At 46.4% G+C, this 25,937-nt stretch overlaps 1 protein-coding gene across 8 annotated transcripts in view; it reads right to left on the bottom strand.

Annotated features, from left to right (window-relative positions):
* SIK3 (SIK family kinase 3) overlaps positions 1-25,937 on the bottom strand; it is a 147,806-nt gene that overhangs the window by 19,634 nt on the left and 102,235 nt on the right. For 7 of the 8 annotated variants that reach the window (XM_044996853.1, XM_044996852.1, XM_044996855.1 and 4 more), the window contains 10 exons: positions 18,972-19,096; positions 17,840-17,963; positions 8,237-8,355; positions 7,550-7,660; positions 7,219-7,362; positions 6,230-6,307; positions 6,016-6,125; positions 4,997-5,150; positions 4,279-4,434; positions 2,853-2,923 (listed from right to left, as the gene is read on the bottom strand). In XM_044996853.1, coding sequence (XP_044852788.1) covers positions 2,853-2,923; positions 4,279-4,434; positions 4,997-5,150; positions 6,016-6,125; positions 6,230-6,307; positions 7,219-7,362; positions 7,550-7,660; positions 8,237-8,355; positions 17,840-17,963; positions 18,972-19,096 — 1,192 coding nt within the window. The remainder of the gene's footprint in view (positions 1-2,852; positions 2,924-4,278; positions 4,435-4,996; positions 5,151-6,015; positions 6,126-6,229; positions 6,308-7,218; positions 7,363-7,549; positions 7,661-8,236; positions 8,356-17,839; positions 17,964-18,971; positions 19,097-25,937) is intronic. The other variant, XM_044996856.1, reaches the window with a different exon arrangement.

Raw genomic sequence — 25,937 nt, 5'->3', positions numbered from 1 at the left:
CGGCTGGAGATTAGGCTGTGACCTGCCCTTTGCATTGTGTGTGTGATCTAACCTGGATCTGAACCTAGGTTCAGAGAGAGGAACAGAGTGCGTGTAAAGTGCGCCATCTAGTCCCCACTCTTGGATACTTCGAGCAGAGCCTGGGAATCAATGTATGGAGGCTGCACCAATGATGCCTAAAGCAAAAACGGCATGGAAAAGTGAGGAGCCAATTCAGCCCATTCCCTTCCTGGAGCAGCAGCCCCGGCCCTCCGAGAGCTTCCACCTTCGGCTGTAGACAAGTTCAGGGCTGGTTTGGGGATTTCTAGCCCTATTGTTCCCTTTGTGTTTTTGCTGGACGCTAAGGCAGGAAGGGCCTGATTCAGTGAGATGGCAAAGGAGGCAGCTATCCTTGGATATTCTTCACTCTTGGGCAAGCACCAGGACAGCTCTCTCAGGTGCTAGCAATGGTGGAAAACACTGACAAGGTTTGGGGACAGAGTGGAATCAATGCCTGCACCCGGACTAACCCTCCCACCATTGCTAACTCGGGTGAAGCTGCACTGGTGATGAGTTATGGCTACAAAGATTCCCGCCCCCCCACAAAGCCAGAGGGTAAAATGGGGGTTACAAATACTTCATTTGATTTCTTTTTAATGACTGTAACTAAAACCTGTACAGTAGGGGAAACAGCAGCACTTAAAACTATGGCTCTGCAAAAAGCATTATCCATTGACACAAAAAGCAGCCAGTTAACAGAATGACGAGTACTTAGTGGTGTGGTGACTTGCCAAAATCGGAGCCAGTAAACGTTTGAGATCCATTAGATGGAGACAGGGAGAGTTTCCCAAAGAGCTTCACAATTGTGGTTTGCTACAATCATTTTATTTCATGGCTCCAGGGAACAATCCAATCATGAACTGCAAGTGTTTGGCTGAAAAAAAAGTTTTGCAAGCTCCGAAGAGATGTGATTGCGCCCTGGGCACGGGGAATGGAACGCATGCTATTTCAAGGTCAGGCAGCCTAAAGCAAACAAGGGCAAAAGACGCTCTGCGGTCATTGCAGAGGGCATTCAAACCAGTGTTCTGAAAAGATAAATATTAGCTTCTGTCCCTGGTGTTAATCCTGTTTACTCTTCTGCTGGTGATTAGTGGCATGTCACAGCGTAAGAGGGTGGGGAGATGGAGGGTTAATGTGCACCCATTAAGCACAGTTGAAGCCTGGTCCTGTCCAGCGGCTATGGAGAATGTGGCCTAAGCACACACAAGAAGGATTTGGGGGTAATCGTTTCAAAAGTAGCTAAGCCCCATTTTCAAAGGTGACTTAGGTACCTCAGAAACTGCACCCCATGGACTTACAGTGAGACTTGGGTTCCTAAGTCCTGCACACATTTTTGGAAGTTTTATCCTTGGTCTCAAAACCCTACCTGCCAAGCCTGACTCTTGGAACCTCAAAGGATTTGGCTGAAAGAGAGATTTTAAATATGGACACATTGGCCGTTTGCCAAGAGCCACAGGGCTGCATCTTATTTGCCCCAAATGGAAAAGGCTGCAGGTATGTTCAGCTTTACATTTGGAGCAGGGGCCCATGGAGACTGCAGGTCCCAGCTTGCAACTTTTGCACAGATCTGAGCAGTGCCATCACTGGAGAGCTCTGACGCCAAGAGACAACGTTCAGTATCGACTGAGGGCAAGACTTCTTTGTCAAGCTAGAGCATGGCATGCTGGAGCCTGCAGTGTCTGCAGGCCATGCCTCCATAAGATGAGAATGACCATGGGTGGCACCGTATAGCTTCCTGGGCCACACTTTGGCTACCCAGAATGTGTAGACTCCTAGCCACTGGAAGCACAGGGCATTTTTTAACGTGTACCATGTTTGGCTGTTTTCTAAGGCCAAGTAGCCAAGGGAATCTTGGCACATGCCCTGGACAAGCTACTGTTGTACCCAACTGTCCATCACCATTAGAACCCTTCTGTTTTACAGCACAGAGACCAGTGGAGTTTACAAGGGATCTAGGAATATTATGGGGAATTAAATGGCTTTAGCAGCAACTCCCTCACTTCTATACCTGCCTGCTGCCCACCCGGCAGCAATTTGCATCCTTCTTGGAAGGACAATATCCATAAAAGCTGAGAAAAAGCCTGTTCTCACCAAGTTCCTGCCCACCAGAACTGGGGAGAATCCATGGAACTTAATAAGGAGGATCATCTGCACCAGTTGCTTAGCAGAAAAACTAGCTAAACAAAAGCTACTCTGGAAGCATTAGCAAGGACAGTGTTAGTGTTTCCGGTACATACTTTGGCTGGGGAGAGAAGTGACATTTCGGAGTTGATATTGGACCACATCTCACATGTCGGAGCAGACTCCTTCAGGACTACGGCTATGGCTAGAAGTCTACATGACTACAGATACCCAAGGTTTTATCAAACTCACTTCAAGGCATCAGAGTTGGATGTTTACTGCAGGTCTTGGTCCAAAGGCCGCACAGATAAAATGAGACCACTTCCCCAGTCACTCAGCAGGGATGAGGGAGGGTGCAGTGTCTTAGTACTAACTATGCAGGTTAGTTTGGTTTGCATGCTGGTGCACCCTAAGCAAAGGAGTTGAGTGCTCCGAGTTTCTGGATACCCTATTTTCAAATGGCCTGCAGAATTTCAGGTGATGTCAGGTTGTTTTACCGAGTCAGTGTCAGGCAGAGTAACTGCCTGGTGCAAACAGGCACCCATAAAGGAAAAGTTGAAACTGTCACCATAATCAACACCTGCAGCTTGGGACGAGGTTGATTGGTTGGGTTTTTCTAAATCAGCTTTAGGGCAGCGCAGGGTGAGCTTCTCCAGCAGCACAAGGGGAAAGGCCAACGGACGGGATGTTACCTCTGCACAGCTTCCTGATCCGGCTCCCCATCGGAGCTCTCCTCATCCACGGGGGTAACTGCTGGCACTGCCTGAGGAGAGAGGAAAGGGGAACCATGGGCTCCAGAAGGTGGCTTATTCAACGCTATCTTGGGCTGCAGAAACCTGACCTTCTGGAAGAACATTTAAATACCAGACATTTGGGTGCACTCAGAATCCTCCTCCAGAACACCCTCACCATCTCACCCTACACAGTGCAACCTATATAGGGGCAGTTTCTTGTGGTGCTAGCAGGAAATTCAGTAATACACATACCTCCAGGGGGAAGCACTGCCCACATTAACACGCCAGATTAACACTGGCCGATTTTCCTTTCTCTCATCAAATAAAGCAAGAGAGTTGCCAAGCTACCTTAGCAAGAGAGTTACAAACATCATGCTCGTCTCAGCACTTCTGAAGAGGAGAAATATTTCAATTACTACTAATAAATGAGAAATAAAAGGCCCATTCAGCATCAGCACGGGACATTCCTCACAGCAGCAAGACGCCTGGCCTCTAGTGCTAGCAATTTTGTGCAGGTCATTAATGGAAGGAGGAAGATACTCAGCTGGGCAGATTCCAGCTGAAAACCCCAGGAAGATCCAAGACAACTAAAAGGAACAAAGCGATTAGAAACCTGGACAGTGAACATAACATTCATCTTTGGAAACATGCCCCAGACACTGACACTTCCAGTGGGAAGGAGACAACCAAACGGGGGGCTGGCTTGAGGAACACGTGCCCCCAACAGTCAGCACTACTCAGATAGAGGCTACAGTCAGACACCCAGGCATGCCAATTCTGAACGCGGGGCTCCCTGGCAGCGGTGTCACAAAGGAGGAGACCAAAAGCCAGACGCTAAGCAAGCAGCAATGTCAAGGATCTCGTGAGCTAGGGAAGGGCTGCCGGGAAAGGAGAGGCGCTTGTGATGCACACGGTAACTGAAGGACCAAAGTAGTTTAAGTGCCAGGAGCACAGGCCTCGTGGGAGAGGGAGGCTACCAGCCCTTCTGTACACTGCACTGAGGAACACCACCAGTCACAGCATGGCCAGGAACTTGCTGATACTGGCAGTGAAGCCGCCATCTGTTTTAAACGGTTCCTTTGAATCCTGCTTCAGCTTTGCCTCTAGAGAGCAGGTGGGTAGAGAGGGCCAAAGGAAAGAGTGAGGAAACCCTCCCAAAAGGGAACATTATTGTAGGATGAACATCCCGGAGGAAGGAAAGCAAAAGCAAATGGCAGGTGGTGAGTCCCTGCCAACGTTGGGAATCTGGCATTTCATTCCCTGTTCGCCCATGCAGTTCTTTCGCACACGCCACTCCCCCCCCGCCTCTTTCACTGCCAGTTCTGCCAGCAGGAGGACGTGTTTGTAAACACGCCACCAACTCTGTTCTTCCTTTGCTACTTACTGGCGTCATAGTGACGAGCGGGGAAGGGCCTCGAGGTCGCTTCAGCAGTTGCTGTGCGTGCAGCTGGATGTTGGCTCCACCGTCTGAAGCCCGCCGCCCCAGAGGGCCCATTCCATTCAACAACTGCAGAGTGGGGGGCTGCAGCAAGGACTGCTCCTAGGAAGGACACAGGGGAGTCATCACAGAATACGCCTCCTCTCTCGATGGAGGATCTTAGAGCACTGTATAAATACTAAGGAAACAGCCTCACTGGCCTTGGGTGAGGGGAAGCATCTTCAACACCTTACTCCGGGGGAAACTGAGGCACAGAGTGGTGGAATGACCTGCCCGAACTCTTTGTCAGTGGCAGGGCTGGGAGTAGAACCCAGATCTTCCAACTTTCAACCCTGAGCTTCAGCCACAAGGCAAGCTGGGCCTCTGGGTTTCACACGCTTGGAAGCCAAGGACCATGGTCTGATGTGTTACTAAAATCACTCATCTCCCCGTCCCCATCAAATGAGTTTCTGAATTTTAAATTGTGGGGTGTTTGTTTTTACTCGGAACGACAAGAGGGACAATCCCAGGCGGTAAGCGACATCCAACAGAACTAAGGTCCAGGCTCAGTGATCAAATCGATCATTAAACCTATGGAGCAGACTCGGAGCTTCTCCAGAGCACCAGCCTGCATCTCTGCGTAGCACTGGCTGCAGTTGTGGGGAACATACATAGCAGTTGGTACCTTGTACTCCAGCTGGCCAGTCGGCTGCAGGTTCTGCATAGGCAGCATATTGTGCATGAAGTTCATATTTGGAGTCACCTGCAGGAATGGAGCCTGGGGAGTGACACGAGGGAAGCCTGGCAGGAGCTTCTGGAGATCTTCCATCACTTCCGTGCTGCGCAATCACATTCAGAAACATGGGACTTAGAAATAACCCAAGCAAACCAACCTATATGCTTGCTACCGTCAGCTCTACTTCTCAATGGCTTTCCCTGTGGATTTCTCCAGCTCAGGAGTGTGGCCTGCACCTTAAGTGTAGCAAGTTCTTTATTTTTAATGGCCCCTTAGGTTCTCAGAATTGGGGTTTTCCAGGGCTAACCATTCATGCAAAATGCAACTGCACTTGGCATCATGACAGTCTCTAGACACTACGACATTAAAAATAAAGTGGCTCATAGCTTTCCGACCTCCTTTGCCTCTCTGCCCAACGCAGCGCCCAATTAAACAAAGCCAGCCAGAAATAGCAACTGATTCATTGGGGTAAGGAGGAAATTGTGTCCCTGCCTGAGAGGCCTGCCAAACAGGTCACCGGGAAACTGGATTTTTCAAGTGAAAAGACATGGATTTCTGCTATTCAAGTGGCACCCGATTCCCTTCCCCACCCAGCCAAGATCATGCTTTCGAGCAAGAATCCCACCCTGCCATTCCATTCACCGCAGAGCCAGATATACCGGCAGCAGGAAAGCAAAGGGATTTCACTCCTAGATACTGAAGGGTGAGGGTTTCGACATGTGTTTTTACCATTAAGATATGAATCCATCATTTCAGTAGATTATATAAAACCTCTGACCTTTCAACAGGAGCAACCCAAAGGTCTAAAGAGCTTCTTACAACCTCCAAATCAAAGCACTGTACGGTACCCAGGTGCCTCCAAGAGCCATGGAAAGCCAGAGAAATATCTTCCATGGATTCATAGAGAATGCTACGGGGGTGGAGGGGGACCCTTTGCTCCCATTCAGGAGAAAGAGCCTGATACTAACCGTGGGTCTGCAACTCCAACCGTGTGCCTTCTCATTGAGAGATAACGGACCAGGGCTTCAGGGGATGGCTCTTCCCCTTCGTCACTGTCCAGGTTCATTGTTCCATCAGTCTGGGGTGGGGAAAAATACAAGAGGTTTTGAAATCAGGTGCCAGAAGCCCAGCATGTCACTAAGAAAGGGTGCTCACAGGAGTCAGCAATGGAAAGCAACTTGCCTCTATGATCTGGTTCTCAGGGTTAATGAGCTGGACTTGTGGCACATTGATACTCATGGGGTTGCCTGCCTGTTCCGCCTGCAAAGCAGAAGGAATTAAAACCATGAGCAACCGGGTTTCTTTTCCATTTTAAAATCTGCAGCAAAGTCCTTCCGGTTGTGACTCTTCCTACTGGTCAGCCACTAACAGCCCAGGCAGCACAGTGCTCTTCGGGAGGGATCACCTTCTTCCAAACACATTAGCCACTTGCAGAAGGGATCCCGACTCCACCTCTCCCACTCATGCTCCCTTCTCAGACTCCTGCTATTGAAACTCAGCTGCATTCCCAGATGCTGCACAGCAGAAATTAGAGCATTTTCATGAAGAGCAAAACAGGGTTAGGCTCCAGCAGCACGTTGGTACAGCCACTTGGGGATGAGGGGGCAGATCCAGGAGCCAGTTCTAAGCTGTTCTTTTCAGCCCACCCCCAGGAGCCACTCTCTCTACTCCCTGCATCTCGACTCAGCAGCTTGTGTGCCCCTTCTCACAGCCTGACCTCTGTTAAATCAAGAGTCTGCTCCTCAGCAGCTCCTGCTGCCAATGGAAACAGCTTCCTCACACCAATCCCAGGTCACGGACTCTCCGCTTCTTAACCCAGAAGATCCCCCTCTCTGCCCTTTGGCTACACGGACGTCTGCCACTGCATTACAAGGTAACTAGGTACAGTGGGTTGGGGCAGGCTTTGTATGACTAAATGAAGTTGCAGTCTCATGGCCAGAAAGTTGCAAACCCCAAGAGTACAGTAACATTGACACACATGAAAATCTACCACTCAGGCAAAGAATCGTCTCATCTCTCCTTACCAGGATGAGGACGTTCATGAAGGAACTCAAGTTATTTTACTTACCCAGCTAAACAAACAAGCTCCGACCAAGTTGAGCTTTGCAAGGCTGGGGGAAGTAATGACTAACCCTGCAGTGGTGAAACGACCCCATCTACGTGGGACCCACCTGGATGTTAGCTGGTGTGGGGAAGGCCATGGTCCGTGGCACACTGGGAGGTGCTGTAATGCGCAGATTCTTATGTCTCTTTAATCGGTCACAGAGCAGGCTATAGATTGCACTGTAGTGATCATAGGCATCTGTCCTTAGTGACTAGCAAGGGAAGGATAAGAAGAGATCAATTTTTTTTCTAATAACGAAAATAAATCCCCTCCCCTTCCCAGACCCACTCTGCAGAAGAAAGCGTTAATTGGCAGGTGTGATCAGCCCCCAACATGACATGTACCAGCTGCAGGGGACAGCCCAGTAACAGAGGCACTTGCAAGCTGGTTCGAGTTACCTGCAGCGTGCGCTCTTTATCCAGCCCCATCTCCGCCATTGCTAAGAGCACGTCTTCATTCAGTGGTTCCATCTGCCTTTCAATCTTCAGGTGCTGACATTCTGCTATTAACTGCAAGGGCACAGAAAGACTGTCAGTGCTCAGCACCCCGAGGGTGGCAAATGTTCACTGGGTGGAGCACACCATAAACCACCAGTGCCACAAGCCTGCAACCCATGCTGCAGCTCAGCACAGTATCTAAACACTGAGGGTACAGTGGCCTGCCTGGGCAAAGCAGGAGCAGAAACAGCCTCTCACTTCACACTAGCCATGGCCAATGTGACTAGAAACCAGGATCCCAAGTATGCCATCAGCAGGGCAATCAAAGAAACCCAGTGGCCTGGAGATACCGAGACGAAGAGAAAGATGTAAGATGATGAACGATCTAGAGTCCAAGAGAGGAGAGGGCACTAAGAAAAGGACGACAGCACGTAAGCTGCATGGCCCAGCGGGGAGAAAAATACCTGCACACTTGCACTTGGGAATTGTGAACTCTTTACACAGGACATTAATTTGGTTCTGAGTCACTCTAATGGTCTCCAATGTGCACACATGGCCAGTACTCAGCCCTCCTCCCTAAAGCCCGCATTCTGGACTCCCCACACCCTTTCACCCCGTAGACACACCAGAGCCTTTCTGCCTGCTCACCCTGTCAAACTCTGCATCAGCTTCCCCAAGCTTCATCCACTTGTGTTTGCAAATCTGTTCCATTGACAGCCGCTTACTTGGGTCCAGAACCAGCATGTGGCGGATCAAGTGCTCACATTCTACAAGAGAGCAACAAGAAAATGAGTAATTCAGTAGTCAAGGGCAACACCTCCCCAGGGACGCAGCTTTACTCTGTGTGGGAAACAAGGGTATATGTTCAAAGTAACAGACACACTACTCTGTCTACAGGGTCACTGACAAACAGCAAATATACACATGCCTTGTGTCAGGCCTGATTCCATCTTGGACACAAGCGTGGGATTAAATTCCAGACATTTGATGTTTGAGTTTAGCATCTACAAGGACGAGGCACACGCTCCACCCAAAGCAAAATTAAACCAAGATCTCCAGCTCAGCCCAGTTAAAGGGACACCATGTGGCACTGGGCAACAATAGCCCTCACTCCTCAGCTGACCAGAAGTTAGTGACTGCAAGAGGTTTTGCAAGGCACAAGGGCAGAAAGACTCCAACTCCCAAGGGACATCAATGGCTTCTGCCACTCAAGAGCATCGGTTTTCTTTTCCTTATAGCGATGTGCAAGACAATGTTGGTGCAGACCCTGCGTTAGTACAGCAAAAATCAACTTTAAAAGTCTGTGGTAACATTTTCATTGGATTTCAGTTGTGCAGAAGCTTGCTTTGAAAGCATTGATATTTGGGGCCAAATCTGTCTGTCTGTATATCTTTAGACCTGAAGAGCTCTGTGTAAGCGCAAAAGCTCGTGTCTCTCACTAACAAACAGTTGGCCCAATAAAAGACGTTATCTCACCATTTTGTCTCTCCAATATCCTGAGCCCACCCGGCTACACCACCACTGCATACATACCTTTAATTCAGTATACTTCCCTCCTATGAACCACCCAACACCAAAGCCCAGTTTTTGAATGAAATACGAACTCACTCTTTCATCCAACAAACAACCATCAGAATCAATCCTGTGATGTTTGTTACAGCCTTTAGGTGGCACACATCTACCCTCCGCCTACTTGTTTACTCTGGCAATGCAATACAGCCCATATTTCAGGGTTGAAGGGCAAACCACAATCACCATCTAACAGGCTGCCAAGGCAGGATTACCAAATGCAGGCTTAATGCAGGAAAACACATTTCCCCAACTTCCTTACAATAACAAGCACCACCACCACACCTGACCAACGCTTACACCATGTAAACTGATGACAAGTTCAATCTGAAGCCAGAGAAAATGTCTTATTTTCAAATTCAATTTGCCATTAAAGCATGCTATAAAATATGAGCTGGAGTCTCCCCCAATAAAGATGGAGGCTTGTCTGTAGTTAACAACAAAGTATACATTTTCATGAACATTATTTTTCCTATTTACAACACAAGAATCTCTTAAAAAGAACTAACAGTATAAAATTAAGATGCAAATTCACAGTGCAGATGTTTTTAAAAAACTATCAAAACTGGTTCAACAAATTAAGCGTCAATTTAGATGTAAAGGAATACAACACAAGTTGTTCCTTTCACATCAGTCCTAGCCATAAGCGGCTTAATTTTTAAATACTGCATCTTTCTTATCTTGGCCATTAAAAATGCCCAAGCACCACACTGAATTCCCCTTGTGCAGCCACTGCCAACTGCAGCAGCTACCACTCATACCACTTATCTAGCTCGCACATTGTGCCAGCTGAGTCTTCAGAGCAAGAAAAACCTCAACGTATTTCAGTGAAAGAAGATACACAGGGATCATTTTCAATGGCGAATGCAAGGCACCAGCCCTTCGACAGCAGAAGTATGACGTTATGAATGAATCCTGGGGTGGAAGGGCATGGTGTTGCTGTGTTTCATCTCTCAGTGAGGAGCACTGTCCTGTCCCAGAGGCTGGACACATCTAGGAGTGCTTTAGGTGCCCTACACATTTTAGTACAACATTTCTGCCTCAGTGGAAGCATTCAATTTCTTTCACAGAAGTCTCAAGGACTCAGGATGGAAGCTTAACAGTCAACAGCTAAGCCAAGTGACTGCACATCACAGGCAAGGAGTGATCAGCACATCAGGAGATAAGGTGGGTTTTCATGTGGCTGATGCATGCCAGTTGTCACATGGGACCCCAAAGCAGTGTGCCTATGGGTCTGTTCCCAAGTCTGCTACTGACTCTGCCTAGGCAAGTCACCACAGCTGTCTGGGCCTGTCTCCTCATGTGTACAATGGAGAGGACACGTCCCCTCCTTTGCAAAGCACTTTGTGAGGAAGACTGCTATTGAAATGCTAGGAATTACTGACATATTACCATTGTTCTACGAATCCCTAAGGCACACACAGCTACTACAGCTTGTGGGCACAATGGAGGGGGGACAGGAAAGGACAGGAGGAGCCTTACTTCTGCATTTGGACAACATACAAGTGCAAGAGGACATTCAATGAAGATGAAAAACAAGCAATTTAAAACTGAAAATAATGTTTTACAGAATCCATAATTAACCTGTGGAACTCCCTGCCTCAAGGTATCAAAGGTGAGGCTCTCGGGATGATTTACAATAAAGGATTAGGCATTTATAAGGACAATGAGAACACCTGGGATAAGGGAAATAAACCCTCATTCCTTAGGGCATGAGCCACTGAGTAACGAAGGTTAGGAAGAAGCTGCCTCTGTGGGCACGTTACTCCATAACTGCCCCCTTGGGAGTTCCTTGCACCATCTTTCAAATCAGCTGGTGCTAGTCACTGTTCAACTCAGGATGCTAGAAGGGATGGCCCGCTTGTCTGATCTAGTCTTGCAAGTCCTGTTCCTATGATACACTTTTTACAGCTTTAGTGGGTTTAAAGAGAATGTTTATCTGAATGGGGCTTTGTGGGAGTTTAACAGAGACACAAACAGGCATTCCATAGACACGAAACGAATGAGACTGAAGAGCAGCCAGGGCAGCGCAGTCACCACTGCCGGACGCATTACAAGACCTTGCAAATACAGCCATCATGGGACTGTTCCAACGAGAACTCCTAGGACTCCTAAAGCAAGGCACAGAGGAGGGGCAGAGGGTGAAATTAACTCTCTTTAAACCCTTCATTGTTAAACTAATAGGAGACAGCTGGTGTGGCTGAACTGTCGCTTCAAGTGTTGCAGGCTGAGGGCAGAGAATGCCATGAATTCTTCACGGTCACATGAAGTTGCACAGTGCTTAGCAAAAGCACAAGGCACTTGTTAACCCGGAGGCTCGGAAGGGATCTGCTGGAGAGTCAGGAACCAGGGCAGTTTAAGCACCTGTAAAGCAATACTAGTTACATACAGCTCTGCAGCCACTTCTGTTCTCATACTCATGGCGCTGCTCAACATGCCCTTTCAAATGGCTCAGTCCACCCCTCCAGGCATTCCCGCTCTCTCCCTGTCTGCAATGTGTCACTCGTGAACTAAGAATTCAAAGAGGGCCTCAGTCTGGAGAAAGACCAGAAGGAAGAGGAAATAATGCCTCTATTAAATCTCTGGAACATCTGCTTCTGGCAAAGGGAATTATTTTTCATGAAACAAAAACACTGAAACAACATTAAGGCTCTAACTTAAATCAACCAGAGCAAGGACATGTAGTTAAGGGTGCCACTCTGTCCTTTCCTCGCCCAGCTGTGCACTGCAAAGATCTCAGACCATCAGATGCTCCTACATCTGACATAAAAGTGGCTTTGCACTTTCTTTTAAGCCACTCCCTATGCAAGAGCCAGGTTTCTTCTCCGAATCCACCTCTTTGGTGAACCCTCCATACAGGGGTCCCTTGACTGACTAGCTCTCCATGGCTTCTTGCCTTGGCAGCGTTATCCGATGCATCATTCCTGGATTAGACTAATTTATCTGCTTTCCCTTGTTTTTGTGACATACCATGTAAGTGGGCCAAAAGGAATAACTGAAGGAGTCACTGATTAGTACATGCCAAGGAATCAAGAGCGTGTGGGGTGGGGATATAAACGACAGTGACATTTAGAATTCACTGGCTTATCTTTGGTTTGGTGGCAGTTAAGCTCTGGATACTCAAAGCTTCAGGTTGGGAAGCCTCAGATTTAGTAGGCAAGCTAAACTGTATGGGACACAGAGATCGGACAGGCTTCTTGTGACTCTTCATCCTGCAGAGATATTGCACCAGAACAGGGAGAAGGGTTTCTTTGTTTAAGAGAATTAAAGGCTCCAAATGAGAAAGTAATTCACATAGAGCTAAGATCAATGGCTTCCCTGTCTCCAGCCACAGGCTCTTCAGAGCACAACTCCAGTGTATTGTGGCTTAAGAGCCTAGGAGAAAACTTCTTTAAGAAACCAACCTAAACAAAGGAAGGTACCATAATCATCTGTGGCTGTTGGGTTAACCCAGGGACTCTGACTTCCCAAAGGGGTTGCTGTGCTCCTGTACTCTGCCACAATTACTTTGGATCTGACAGCTGCTATCTTGACATTGATGTGGCTTGCATCTTTCCACTTTGCAAGGCTGGCTTGGGAGATCACAACATACTAGGAGACAGATATTAAATGCTATGTCAATTAATCCCCCTCATCATCCAGCCTGAAGCCCTGAAAGGAATTGAACTAGGCCCAGCACATCGAAGATGGGCCTTTTGGCTGGCTTCTGTTTCAGTCTCTAACACACAGCTCTATTCTTGATTAACTCAACTCAGGGGTGAATGGTGTCTCCACACATAGAATCATAGAAGATTAGGGTTGGAAGAGACCTCAGGAGGTCATCTAGTCCAACCCCCTGCTCAAAGCAGGACCAACCCCAACTAAATCATCCCAGCCAGGGTTTCATCAAGCCAGGCCTTAGCAGTTTTAGCATGCAGCTTTAGCAGTAGCCGTGCATGCTGCATTCACCAAACACATTACAAATGATGCTACTTGCAGCCCCAGTGATAAAATGTTTATGTTGTGTTGCTTGTAGTTAAGTCACAATGAAGTCTAATCAATAATGATTCAGCCATACTGTCCACTGGAGATCTCTATTCTCTCTGGCAGTGCAATTATTCACTGAAAATTAATTTTCCTTTACTTAAACACATGCCCTTTAATGTTGCAACTACCAGGTGGTGATCTGCTCTTAGAGGCTGAGTACAGTACCATGCTGAGCATTCGCAATCAGATTGTGTGCGTGCGCACACAAGTGTATCAAGAAGGCTGGTCTGAGACAGGCCCAGTGTCGGCAGGAACTGGGAAAGCTTCCCCCCGCCCAAACTCTGCCAATCCATTTTGATCCTGCATTAAAGCAGCCCCTGCTGGGTTTATTCCTACACACACACTGACCTGCAGTAAAGCCCAGGCTGTCCCTCCTCCAGTGCCCCCTCCCACCTCTGACCTGCAGCTGCTCTGCTGTAACGGAGCTTCTCTCCCAAATTCTGACAGTGCTCCTGAGTCTGGATTTGCAGCACCCGCTGCTATTCCAGGCTTAAACCTCTTATATGCAGCTACTGTTAATTATGCCTAGCAATGAAATGCTTTGGAAAAATGGGGAACTCTGATGAGATCAGCAAACCTCCCTCCACTGGAACCTAGGTCAGGGTTTGGACCCAAGTCTCCAGAAGTGATTGACTACATCATTTAGGGATTGTGTTGCTAAAATCAGCCCAACCAGAGAGCAGAAATTAAATTCCACTCTTCCTCCTGGAGAGCAAAGCAACCTGAAACCACATGCCCTATTCCCCCAGTCCAGCCCCCGTTTTAGGGGGATCTGTTGATGGGAACTGCCTAGCACATGGGGCCATGAAAGAGCGCTTAGCATGAGTGCGGCTTATAACTGACGTTGGTTTCAATAAACTCCAAAAAGTCTAAAGCTAAGTGAAACATTTGGATTGACGTGAAGGGGCTTTGGTAACATGCCTTCCCACAGCACACGTAAAAATGGATGCCGCTTTCCTGGAAACTGAAGCCGTTATGTAAAGCTAGTGACCTGTATAAAACCTTCCCTCACATTCCCGAACGAGAGAGGCTAGGGAATTGCATCATCATCATCATCTTCTGAAGAGCCAGGACCACAGCGAAGTTATTTACCCACCTATGCGACAATGGCAAAGAATCATGAAGCAACAGACTAGAAAGAGCAACATGCTCCGCCTCAGTTTTACTCCCCATCAGCAGTATTTCAGCGTGGTCGCGCAAGGACAGAGAAAGCTTTAGCACCACCCAAGCATTGGCTAAGGCACATGTAAGTTACAGGAGATGCTGAACACTTCACTTTACATCCCCTTGGTCTTTTCACTACTTAAGTCAAACAGTTTTCTATGCTGCTCTTACGCCCCTCAGGCGACTGTCCTGACCTCTGCAGTGTCTAGCACATTCTAGTGGAACTAAACGGAGAACAATAAGTGGGTTTTTTTTTTAAGGATTTCCTCCCCCGTTCTGGCTACCAGCATGAATCTAACATTCCCTTTCCCTGCCCCTTACACTAACCCCAGGTGGCCCAAGAACTGCCCAAGATTTAACTAACTGTGATTAAGGCTGCAGCCTTCTGTAAGGGTAAGCCTGCTTCATTTCCAGCCAGTTTGTCAGCTCTCTCTCGTTCACAGATAGGGTTGAATGGATGTTCGTCTCTGAATGCCCAAAGCACAGTTCAGAACTGCAGGATTAATGTCCAAAGTAAGGTGACTCGCTTTACCTGCTTCTCTGGAGGTATGTGTCTACAGGGGGTTCATTTAGCGTTATTTTGAAGTCTCTCTCCAAGCTGCATTCTCTTGTACTAACATTTCGGGCCAGATTCTGGCCCCGGAGTTGTGATGAACAGCACTATGAAGTTACCATTCAAGAGCTTGTCTAGACAGGGAGGCTGCTGCACAATAAACCAGGGTGTGAATAAGTGTCCACACAGGGAGCTTATTCCACACCAACTCCCCATGTAGACATTCTTATACCACACGAGGAGTGCCTGTGGCGGGTCAGCTTAAGCCAGTTCTTAAATGGATTAACCTAACCTGCTCAAAGGCAGGCAGTGCAGAGTAAGGGTGGCCACATGGGAGCTGGTGCAGAAGAGTTACCGTGCTTTAAATTCACACCTTCCTTTATTCAAAAATAGCTTCCCCGTGTAGACAAATCCTCAATGTAGGAGGGCAAAACATGGCTCCCAGTGGCATAGCTACCATGCCAAGAAGGGATTACTCCTTCTTTGTTACAGGAAGGTTTGGGAGTGAAGATCACTTTGCTAGTGATACAAAGTTTGGGAGAGTTTCCCAGCTGCAACATGGATCTGACCATTAGTTCCAAACTTCTGCTATCGAGTAGTTGGGGACTGTGGTGGAAATAAAATTCACTATCAGCCAACCTAAAATACAAGGTACAAGAAAGGAAGCATTCACATGTGCACACGCAGCTAAGTGTCTACTTAAAAACTGGAGTCAACCTGGTGTTTGTGAAAGACAGAGAGATTAAATTAGAGCTGAGTATACTGTAGACAAGCATGGTACAAGCTGCCTACAATTTAGGGCAGTTATGTTTGTGCTAATCTCCTCCCCAACTCTGACTGTGCAGTCCTGGCTTCCACATAAGCAGCAACTGCCAGTCGTGTCCAACTGTACAGGGAAGATGAGAGATAAGCAAATCTGTACACAGGAGTAGGACAAGGCCTCTCAACTCATCTTTTGACCCCAGATTCCCAAAGATGAGAGCCTGGTGAAGTAACTCACCCACTTGGCTTTCAAAGTATTTTCTGCATGCAGATAAGAGAAGGGTTCAGGGTGTGCAGGAAGTAGGCATTTCTTTTCTTTTGTCTCTTCCCAATGTGCATCCAAATGACTCCTCTGGTACTTGAAAAGCAACCAGTGTATTTGAGACAATTAGTCATGAATGTGAACTAGCATGCCCTGCCAAGGTGAAAACACTGATGGAAACAGCATGGCACTTCAGTATTTTTATGTCCTGTCTGGTACCGTGGGAAGATCAGGAGTGACCTCAAGATGACATGCATTAAAAACAAAATACTTAAAATGCACTCAGAGCAACTAACATTAACAATTTACGGCAGACAGAACTGTGGTAATCTGCAAACCAGTCTCCTGAGGGCGTCTGTGAGAAGGAACATTCAACCCTAAATTAACACACTAAACGCCACAGCTTTATTAAGGGAGCACGGCTCATTAATAATGAAAGCTCATGTCTAAGTCATCTGTGTACTGTACAAGTGTCATTTACAGGACGGATGTATGCGAAAGGCTCACTTAGCAAGTCTGCAGGATAGTGTCTAAGACAACAAGCCGCTCTGGACATACTCCAGCAGATGCACGACACTCCTCCAGCTTTCACGATGCCAGGGATATTTCAGCTCTTGAGAACCAGGTCACTAGTGGTCACTGAAGTGCAGTGAGAAAGAGAACCAGATGAGGCCAGTCCTGAGACAGATGGGAGTTACGCACATGAATGTGCTACCCTAGCAGCAGTCCTTGAAGAAGGCTGCACAGACCATGGTCCCTACCTGCAAGCAGGATACTGTAGTTTTCACACAGCTAATGTGTATGTGTGGCGAGAAAGCTGGGGGGGAAAGGAGGAGAAGGAAAGAAAACACTATCTGCAAACTCCTGCTCAGCATGTCAGTCCCATCTACCTAGTGAAGAAATGGATTTTTAAAAAAATCCCTGCAGCCTCCCACCACTTGGCAAAGGAAGTGAAGATCAATTTATGGATATCTCCCAGTTCCCAATAGCTATATTGGCATGTACATAAAGTCAGCAACATATTTAATTAGATCTAACTGACTTTTAAAGCTTAAATGTTTGAGCACAAAGAAACAGACTGGAGCCCTTTCACACATTCACAGGTGAGGCTCTTCGAGGAATGCAGTGCAGCTCAGCTTTACGGCAATGTGGCTCTGGACTAGCCCTATGCTACGTTTAACTACTGACCTACCCTAAAGGAACAAGAAAAAAAATCAAGCTGCTCAGTAACTAGCTATAGGAAAAGCAGGTGTCTCGCTACTCACAGAGCTGTAGACAAGGAGATCCAACACACGGCCATTTTCAGAGAGAACGTGCTTTTATTTTAAATGGGACCAAGCTAATCTTTCAGGAGAATTTCTTTCTGTTGAGCCCAGAACATGCTCCATTCCAGCAGCCCACGTATCGATGTCCAGTAAGAGGACATGTACCCAAGGCGGTTCTCACAGAAAACGAAGACAAATTCAGGATTATTAATAGTACTTACCAGAGGGCCCGCAAAATTCTCCTGCCTTAGGGAGAAATAGTAAAAGATTCCAGATTCCTAGGGCCTGGTGTGTTTTCAGACTTCCCACTAAAAACCTCCCCTCACTAATATTTTAGTCATATATTGACAGCAGTCTATGATATGCAAGGTTAGATATATGGGAGCTGAAATTTTCAAAAGAAAATTGATTTAGAAGTTCTCAGAAATTCAGAAATCAATACAGCTTACACGTGAGATATCAGTGCTCAACCCATACAGCTACTGGATGGGTAGAAATGTCCTTTATCTGAAGATAGAAACAAAATAAATAAATTCAGCCAGCTGGTATTGAAGCTCAACTGTTCCAAAGACACTCAGAGCAGCGAGCCTTGGATAGTGCCTGCGAACAAACAGTTTAAGAAACCTCAGTGCAAACAAATCTGGCCTTACCTGTGGACATAAAAAATGGAATGCGAAATTTCCCACTAAGCACCCTTGCCCGCAGATTCTGCAGAGTACTCCCATCGAAGGGCAGAGCACCACAGACCAGCACATACAGGACCACACCAAGGCTCTGTGTTCAAAACAAAGATTTGACACACATTAGCACTGTCGAAGGGGACATGAGAGGCTCTGCAGACTGCGGGGAACAGCAGCAAGTGGAGCTTTTGGAAGAACGCAAACACAATTAGGATATTGTCACCGTTTCGCAGCCCCAAACTGACCCTAGCGCAACCTCCCAAAGACATCTGTTCAAGTGATAAGCCTGAGATAGGCCTGCTCTTAGGCCTCAAAAACAAAGGCTGCAACAATCCTAAAATCCCAGCCCTCCATCACCACAACGGGAGACTCTATGTAACTATCATCCCCAGTGTAAATCCACTTGGTTCAATAGAGTTACACAGTTTGTTACATTCGGTTGTGGCTCTGTGGCAACTGTACGTCCACACAGAGCTTAACTCATGCCGTGCTTCTGGCCCGCCCTCCTGGGCCCCTTCTTAAAGCGCACAGACGATCCGGCCAGGAAAACGGAGGGATGGCAGGAACTGCACGGCCACACCAGAATGGCAACGAACCAGGATTGTAAGGCTGCTATAGCCCTGCTTTTGCAGAGCTGTTACCAGTAAGGGCGACTGTTTCCAACTACTAATGGATGTGGGATGGGAAGGCAGCTGCTAGCATTCTTCTTTTGGGCCTTTTGCCTTCATCGTGCCCCTTTAAATGCTCTGTTCTGAGGGATATGATCTTTACTTGCTACAGATAACTACACCAGGTCAAACCAGGTACCAGGGAGAAGCTGGCTATTCTGCTTGTTAAGTATTAAGGGAATCTAACTCTTTTAAGACCAAATCAAAATGTACATATATTTCTAGACAACTCCTAAAATATTAAGTACAGTGCCTTATAACAAGCAGCATGCAATTTAATAGCTGGAATAAAAAGTTACATTTCTTTGAATAACACTATTTGCACAAATAGGGCCCTTCCTACAAGAAGTGAATTCAGTGCTTTGGAAGCAAAGCCACATATAAAGAGCAGGGATATGAGATCAAAGCAAAATACGGATATGTTCACCGCATACCCAAATGTCAACCTTCGGCCCGTCATATTCCTTCCCTTCAAAGAGCTCGGGGGCCGCGTAGGGGGGACTCCCACACCAGGTTTTAAGCAGCTGGCCAGGTGTGAAGATGTTACTGAACCCAAAATCTGAAAGAATAATGAGAGAATCGATTAAACGAGGAGTACATGACCCATTCCAACTGCTGTAAGCATCAGATGGTATTTGTGTAAGCAAACTGCTGAGAGATACAGTCCAGTGAAGTCATGTGCAATCCCACAATGGCTGACTGCCACTTGGATCCAAGACAGGAAAAAGAGCTGCAGATGATCTGTGCGCTAAAGTGAAGCTGAACCCAACCAGCAAATTTGCAGCTTTTAATAGGGGATATAGGAGACGAACAAACAAAACAGGCAGAATGCTGACAATAGCATATATTTGCCTCATAACATAGATGCATAGTTTATTTAACCTCCTTAAAAATGCCAGGAACTTAGCACTATTAGGACTGTCAGAATCTGCAAATACAGCCATCGTGCTTATTATAGACACAGTTCTTACTAGAGGTGTTTTTCTTCCATTTATCAGACACACGTATCCGCTCTTGCAGAAGAGACGTGTTCTAGCCATTAGACTTAGCATTAGGATTTCAATTTACATTCAAGAGACTCTACATGAAGATTTTACATCCGTTTCTGGCCTCCATCCTCCCAGCTGTCAGTTTCAAAAATCTCACCCTCATGATCAGAGCAGGTGTTACAGCTAGAGCTGCTGAAACCAAGATAAGCTGAAGATATAAAGCAAAGAAAATGGGAAAACTGGGTTTTTCATTTGCCAGAAAGTGCTTGATTCTTTTCTGGCAACCTGAAAGCCCCAGTTATAGGGCACGTCTTCACTGGAAACATTAAAGTGCTGGTCGTGGTAGCGCTTTAACATGGCTTGTGTAGTCACAGCACGGCTCTCCCAGCACTATAAAAAACCCACCTCCAGGAGGGGAATAGCTCCCAGCGCTGGTGCACTGTCTACATTGGCATTTTACAGCACTGAAACTTGCAGCATTCGGGGGGTGGGGGTGGTGGAGAGGGTTCACACCCCGAGCAAGAAAGATGCAGCGCTGTAAAGTGCCAGTGTAGACAAGCCCATAGAGGACAGCTCTGCAAACTGATCCAGCCATTCAGAACAGCAAACAGTAAACCCTGAGACTGAAGTTAAGAGAAAAGTCTTGGTAACCAAATGGCAAACTGTGGCCAGCCAGCCAATCATTCAAACAGCATTTGTGCTCTGGGGTGATGACAGCATTCCACACTGATTGCTTTGCCACCTCCAGTGTGCTGTCCAAATCCCCAAGGTGGTTTCTGCATGTGTCTGCACATGTGTGGAGAAAGGGGTGGAATTTGGGAGACAAAGGACTGCATCTCATGCATACAACACTGTTTCAGCTCAATGGATATTAAGGGTTCCCCTCCCGCACTGCATCAGGAAAAAGAGCTCTACCCAGAACATGGCATCATTAACCGTTTCTTCCCTTTTTCTCTCTCCAGTCAAGGAAAAGAAAACGAAGTAGCATGGTGCTGTTTACATGCCACATAAACAGGAACACCTTACAAGCGGAGTACTATCAAAGCTTATTTGCAAATTGCTTTGCCTTTGGATGTTTATGCTAATAATGCCCCAGTATGAGCATGAATGACATTAATGCATACCAACCAGGGCCCAGCTCAGCACCACACTGGTTTCATAGTAGTTGCATGAGAAGCATATCTCCACATAGGGCTTTTGAGAGAGATGGTGTAAAAGCAGGGAAGCCAGTGAGGAAATAACCTGTCTCACAAATTCGATGTGAATAAAAAAGCAGGGCACCCAGGTGCAAGAGATAGAGTACAGCTAGTAAAAATAAAAATGTCTTATGAAGAATTTAATAATATTAACTTTGACCCCCTAAATGCAATGCATGGGGGATAACATTAACTTCTTTGGCCAAAGCACCAACGAAACACAGGCTCCAAGCTTTGTACTTCAAGCAGAATTAGTCTCAACCTAGCACTTTGCTAGGTTAAAATCTGCTCTCCAACAGACCAGTAGAAATATGGAGAAATGGAAAAGAAACTGGCCTTTGGTATTTATGGAAGTGGCAAGGTGTATTCAAGATGCAGAGATACCAAGAGATGAGCTCAGTCCTTTACACTGTGAACATTTTTTTTTGTACTTTCATTTTGCAAAACTGTCATGAACATTTCCCCACCCCAGCACATAATCTACTTACCCAGGGTTAAAAATTGTGATTGATAATGGAAAAAAAAAGTTTTATTTTACTTGTTCATCAAAAGTTACTCCCCGGGGGCAAGCAGAATTATGCAGGTCTGGCTTAAAACACCGAAAGCCCTAGCATCTGGGTAGACACACACAACTGCCGAGCATATCAGACAAGACTTCCATCTTTCAAAGAGGGAACTAGGAGAAGAACCAACAATGGCAAGCAGCCATCTTAGGGCTTCCCATAGCTCCCATCGCCAGAGTATCTCAACGCTGCACAAGAAACCTACTGAACTTTGATGGTACCATGTTCTTACATACCCTCCAACCCAGTGCCAACCTTCCTCCCCGTCCCCGTCCAAGCGTTCCCGCTTCTCCAGCTATCTTGGCCTACTCCCATGCTGACCCTTCTTCAGAGAGCTCTCTCCAGGGTGTGTCCATGAGACTACTGTCCTCTTCTCTTTCAAATGTCTACAGTGACATGTACAAAAATATCAGCCAGCCAACTGACGGGGGCTGGTCATGGTAGGGGATAACTGACCATCGTTTACACTAACTTAAAAAGAAAGAATACATTCACTTTATCCTCATCCCACCCTTCAGTCAACTGCTCGTCATCTTACAGAGAATAAAAACACCAGGGCTGTATTTCTATTAATGGAGGGGGCCCGGCACTTTGTGGGTGCTACTGCAGTACATCACACCGCATGAATAAGTACAATTCAAGACCAAAAACTACTTCAAAAATCAGCAAACAGATTAATTTAATAAACGCAAATTAATTTCAAACCCATCACTTGCCAACTCCTTGGGTTTTGCACAATGTTGAGAACCAAATAAATTACTCTGGCTTGGCAAAGACAATAACATTCAGCCTAAGGGGGCTGATTCACAGAAACAGCACACAGCTTGGAGTTTCTTAAGTCCACCTCTGCAAACCTCTGAAACGTGCTCTCGTGCTTACCGTGGGACACTTGGCAAGTCACTGAACTCCGACTGCCAGGCAAGCACTAAAGCCTACAAAAGTAGGCTGCACCTTGAACAACACCGCATGTGCAATCAAGCTGAAATGCTATTTTTTCCTCAAATGAACTGGCATGTGCTGAAACTTCGGTAGCTAGCCGACCTTCTGAGCAAGCTGATATGGTTTGGTTTTTTACCCCTAACATTCTGCAGGACGGCCAGGTGTCCCGAAGAGCTCTAGAGCATTCTTAGGAACCATCACCATTATTCAGAGTGAGCTCTCTGCAGCTTGAGAATCGGGGGTGGGGAACAGAGAGGAGAAAGGATGACCCACCGAGGAAATGAAAGAACAAGACAGGCAACACAACCACAGCTCCGGTCTCAAAGTGTTAAAGGCAGAACTTGAACAAGCTCCTCCCCACCCAACTGTTAACATGAGCAAGTCCATAAGCTCCACCACAAGCTGCAAATGGCAAGTAACCAGAACTACAACCACGTCCAAGCTGAGATTTTTGGGGAAACCATCCTGGCTGGGATTGTCCAAACAGCCTTGGGAACTAAGCTCTAACTCCTGTGGGTCCTCTGACAATCCGAGCCTACATGCATCACAGGCACATTGCTATGTGGCACATACAGGCTATTGGCAAGTCTAAAAGACTCAGGCCATGTATGCAAGTGACAGGTGGGTGCAGAACTCAATGACGTTGCTCAGCTCAGACACAAAACAATAGGTATAAACATCTCAGAGTATCAGCTATTTCAGTACTCCACCCAGTAAATGCCTGCACCTCTCCGCTCACAGTCCATTTTTAACACATTTTTCCCCCCAAAGACATCTTAAATCAGAGCATCTCATTTGACAGAAGAAACACTTGTTGAATAACTTAGGTCTGGTAGGACGTTTAGGTGGCTTTAAATAGCTTTGGTCCTAGTTGAACACCTAACCAGCTATTGTAGAAACAGTGATCTTAACTGTCACTTCTACCAAAAACATAGTCCCAGGCACATATGTAACTGGGGCTAAAACACCACAAATGCCTCCTTGCTTCAACAGCATGATCAGAAAGCTCATGGTTGCTAGCCTTCGCTGCTACTCTTGAACCAAAATTATCAGTACAACCAAGAGAAGAAATGTCTCAGGACTCTGGAATCAGACATGTAGGTAAGGCAGCCAGCGGAGCCTAGGAGCATGGGTGTTCATTTTGCATTGTGGCTGGGCTTCATTGGGGAAAACAACTCACTTTGAAGAACTTCCTCTTTGCACAGCATTTCAGACCCCACAATGATTCAGGCCTTTCAGCTCTCCAGTGAACTAGAATCAGATGGCTCTCTCTGATATGAAGTCCTGCTGAACGGCTGAAAATAGTTTTCCAGAACCCACCTGTGCTTAATGAACTGAGGTCAAATGTGGGGAGGAAACAGTCCTCTTAAAGCTGTGTGGAGCAAGGAGGGAATATCTGTGTGTGTGAGGATTTTAAAAGCAACACTCTGCTTTTTAAACAAACATACTTACAGTCAATGAGCACTGCTACAGACTAAGGAAAAATACCGGTTTGCCTACAGATCCACCTACTAGAGCGGAACCAGGATGCTGTCCACAAACAGAAGAAAAGGGAAACCCCAACAGAGCACTCTTATCACTGGTTAGGACTGAATGTAGCCACAGCAGCTGTGAGAAGGGGTCTTAGGAAAGCCATTTTTATTATCTGAATCAGCTAGAAGCTGTTAGCCACTGCAGTGGAAGCCCTGCAATAGGCTAGGAGGAGGAACTCCGAGATGGACTAGTTGTGGTATATTCTAGCTCTATTTCCAGAGAGCACTAGAACCAGAAGGGGACATAACATCTGTACAATAACTGGCTTTTGCCCTCAGAAGGAGGAAGAGGTTGACGGGCATTGTTGTTAAGCGATGGCCTTACAGATGAGATCCTCTTCTGAAAGTGGCTCCCAGGAAGGCGCTGGTGTTTACCAAGTGTTGCAACCCCTGGGTGAACTTTCTGACTGCAAGCAAAGAGAAGCACATTGCCAAAAACTTCCGACTCTCACCCTTTGAGAAGATACACTGGAGAAAAACCCTCCATGGGAAGAAGCAAGGTAGGCAGCGAGGCAGAAACAACATTTGCAGGCTTAAGAAAGTGCTTTCTGTTCACCTGCAAGTGAGACTAGCAGCACTCCCAACTTCCAGTCATTGTTACTGCATTTTACTTAATGGCAGTTACTTAACAGTATTGCACTTATCAATATTCAACCATAAATAGAACACAAAGCCACATACAAAAGCCCATTACAGAATCAAAGGACTGGAAAGTACCTCAAGAGGTTATCTAGTCCAGTCCCCTGCATTCATGGCAGGATTAAGTATTATCTAGACCATCCCTGTCAGGTGTTTGTCTAACCTGTTCTTAAATATCTCCAACAATGGAGATTCCACAACCTCCCTAGGCAATTTATTCCAGTGCTTAACCACCCTGACAGTTAGGAAGTTTTTCCTAATGTCCAACTTAAACCTCCCTTGCTGCAATTTAAGCCCATCGCTCCTTGTCCTATTTTCAGGAGTTGAGAACAATAATTTTTCCTCCCTCCTCCTTGTAACAACCTTTTATGTATTTGAAAACTGTTATCCTGTCCCCTCTCAGTCATCTCTTTTCCAGACTAAACACACCTGATTTTTTCAATCTTCCCTCATTAATCATTTTTGTTGCTCTTCTCTGGACTTTCTCCAATTTGTCCACATCTTTCCTCAAATGTGGCACCCAGAACTGGACAATACCCCAGTTGAGGTCCAATCAGCACTGAGTAGAGCGGAAGAATTACTTCTCTTGTCTTGCTTACAACATTCCTCCTAATACATCCCAGAATGATGTTCGGTTTTTTGCAGTGTTACACTGTTGACTCATATTAACTTGTGATCCACTATGACCCCCAGATCCCGTTCCGCAGTACTCTTTCCTAAGCAGTCATTTCCCATTTTGCATGTGTGCAACTAATTGTTCCTTCCTAAGTGGAGTACTTTGCATTTGTCCTTATTTCATCCTATTTACTTCAGACCATTTCTCCAGTTTGTCCAGATCATTTTGAATTATAATCCTTATCCTCCAAAGCACTTGCAACCCCTCCCAGCTTGGTAGCATCCACAAACATTATAAGTGTACTCTCTATGCCATTATCTAAATCACTGATGAAGACATTGAACAGAACTGGACCCAGAACTGATCCCTGCGGGACCCCACTCGTTATGCCCTTCGAGCATGACTGTGAACCACTGATGATTACTCTCTGGGAACAGTTTTCCAATCAGTTTTGCACCCACCTTATAGTAGCTCCATCTAGGTTGCATTTCCCTAGTTAGTTTATGAGAAGGTCATACGAGACAGCATTGAAAGCTTTACTAAAGTCAAGATTTACCACATCTACCACTTCCCCCCATCCACAAGGCTTGTTACCTTGTCAAAGAAAGCTATCAGGTTGATTTGACAAGATTTGTTCTTGACAAATCCAGGCTGACTGTTACTTATCACCTTATCATCTTCTAGATGTTTGCAAATTGATTGCTTAATTATTTGCTCCATTATCTTTTCGGGTATATTCCGCTTATAGAGCAACAGGAGCTCACTAGGAAGTTCACACTGGCAGGAACTGGGGATTTTCCCATTACCCTCCAATGAGTGATTTGCAAGTTCCTGTGAAACTGCAGAAGCTGGAGATTGCTTTGCATATTATGCCAAAGATCAGACATAATACACTTGGACAACACTAACTATCTCACAGCACACTA

This window comes from Mauremys mutica, chromosome 22, assembly GCF_020497125.1.
Source record: "Mauremys mutica isolate MM-2020 ecotype Southern chromosome 22, ASM2049712v1, whole genome shotgun sequence".
Taxonomy (NCBI): Eukaryota; Metazoa; Chordata; order Testudines; family Geoemydidae; genus Mauremys; species Mauremys mutica.
Note: the sequence above shows the minus strand (reverse complement) of the source record. Positions and strands in the feature narration are given on the sequence as shown.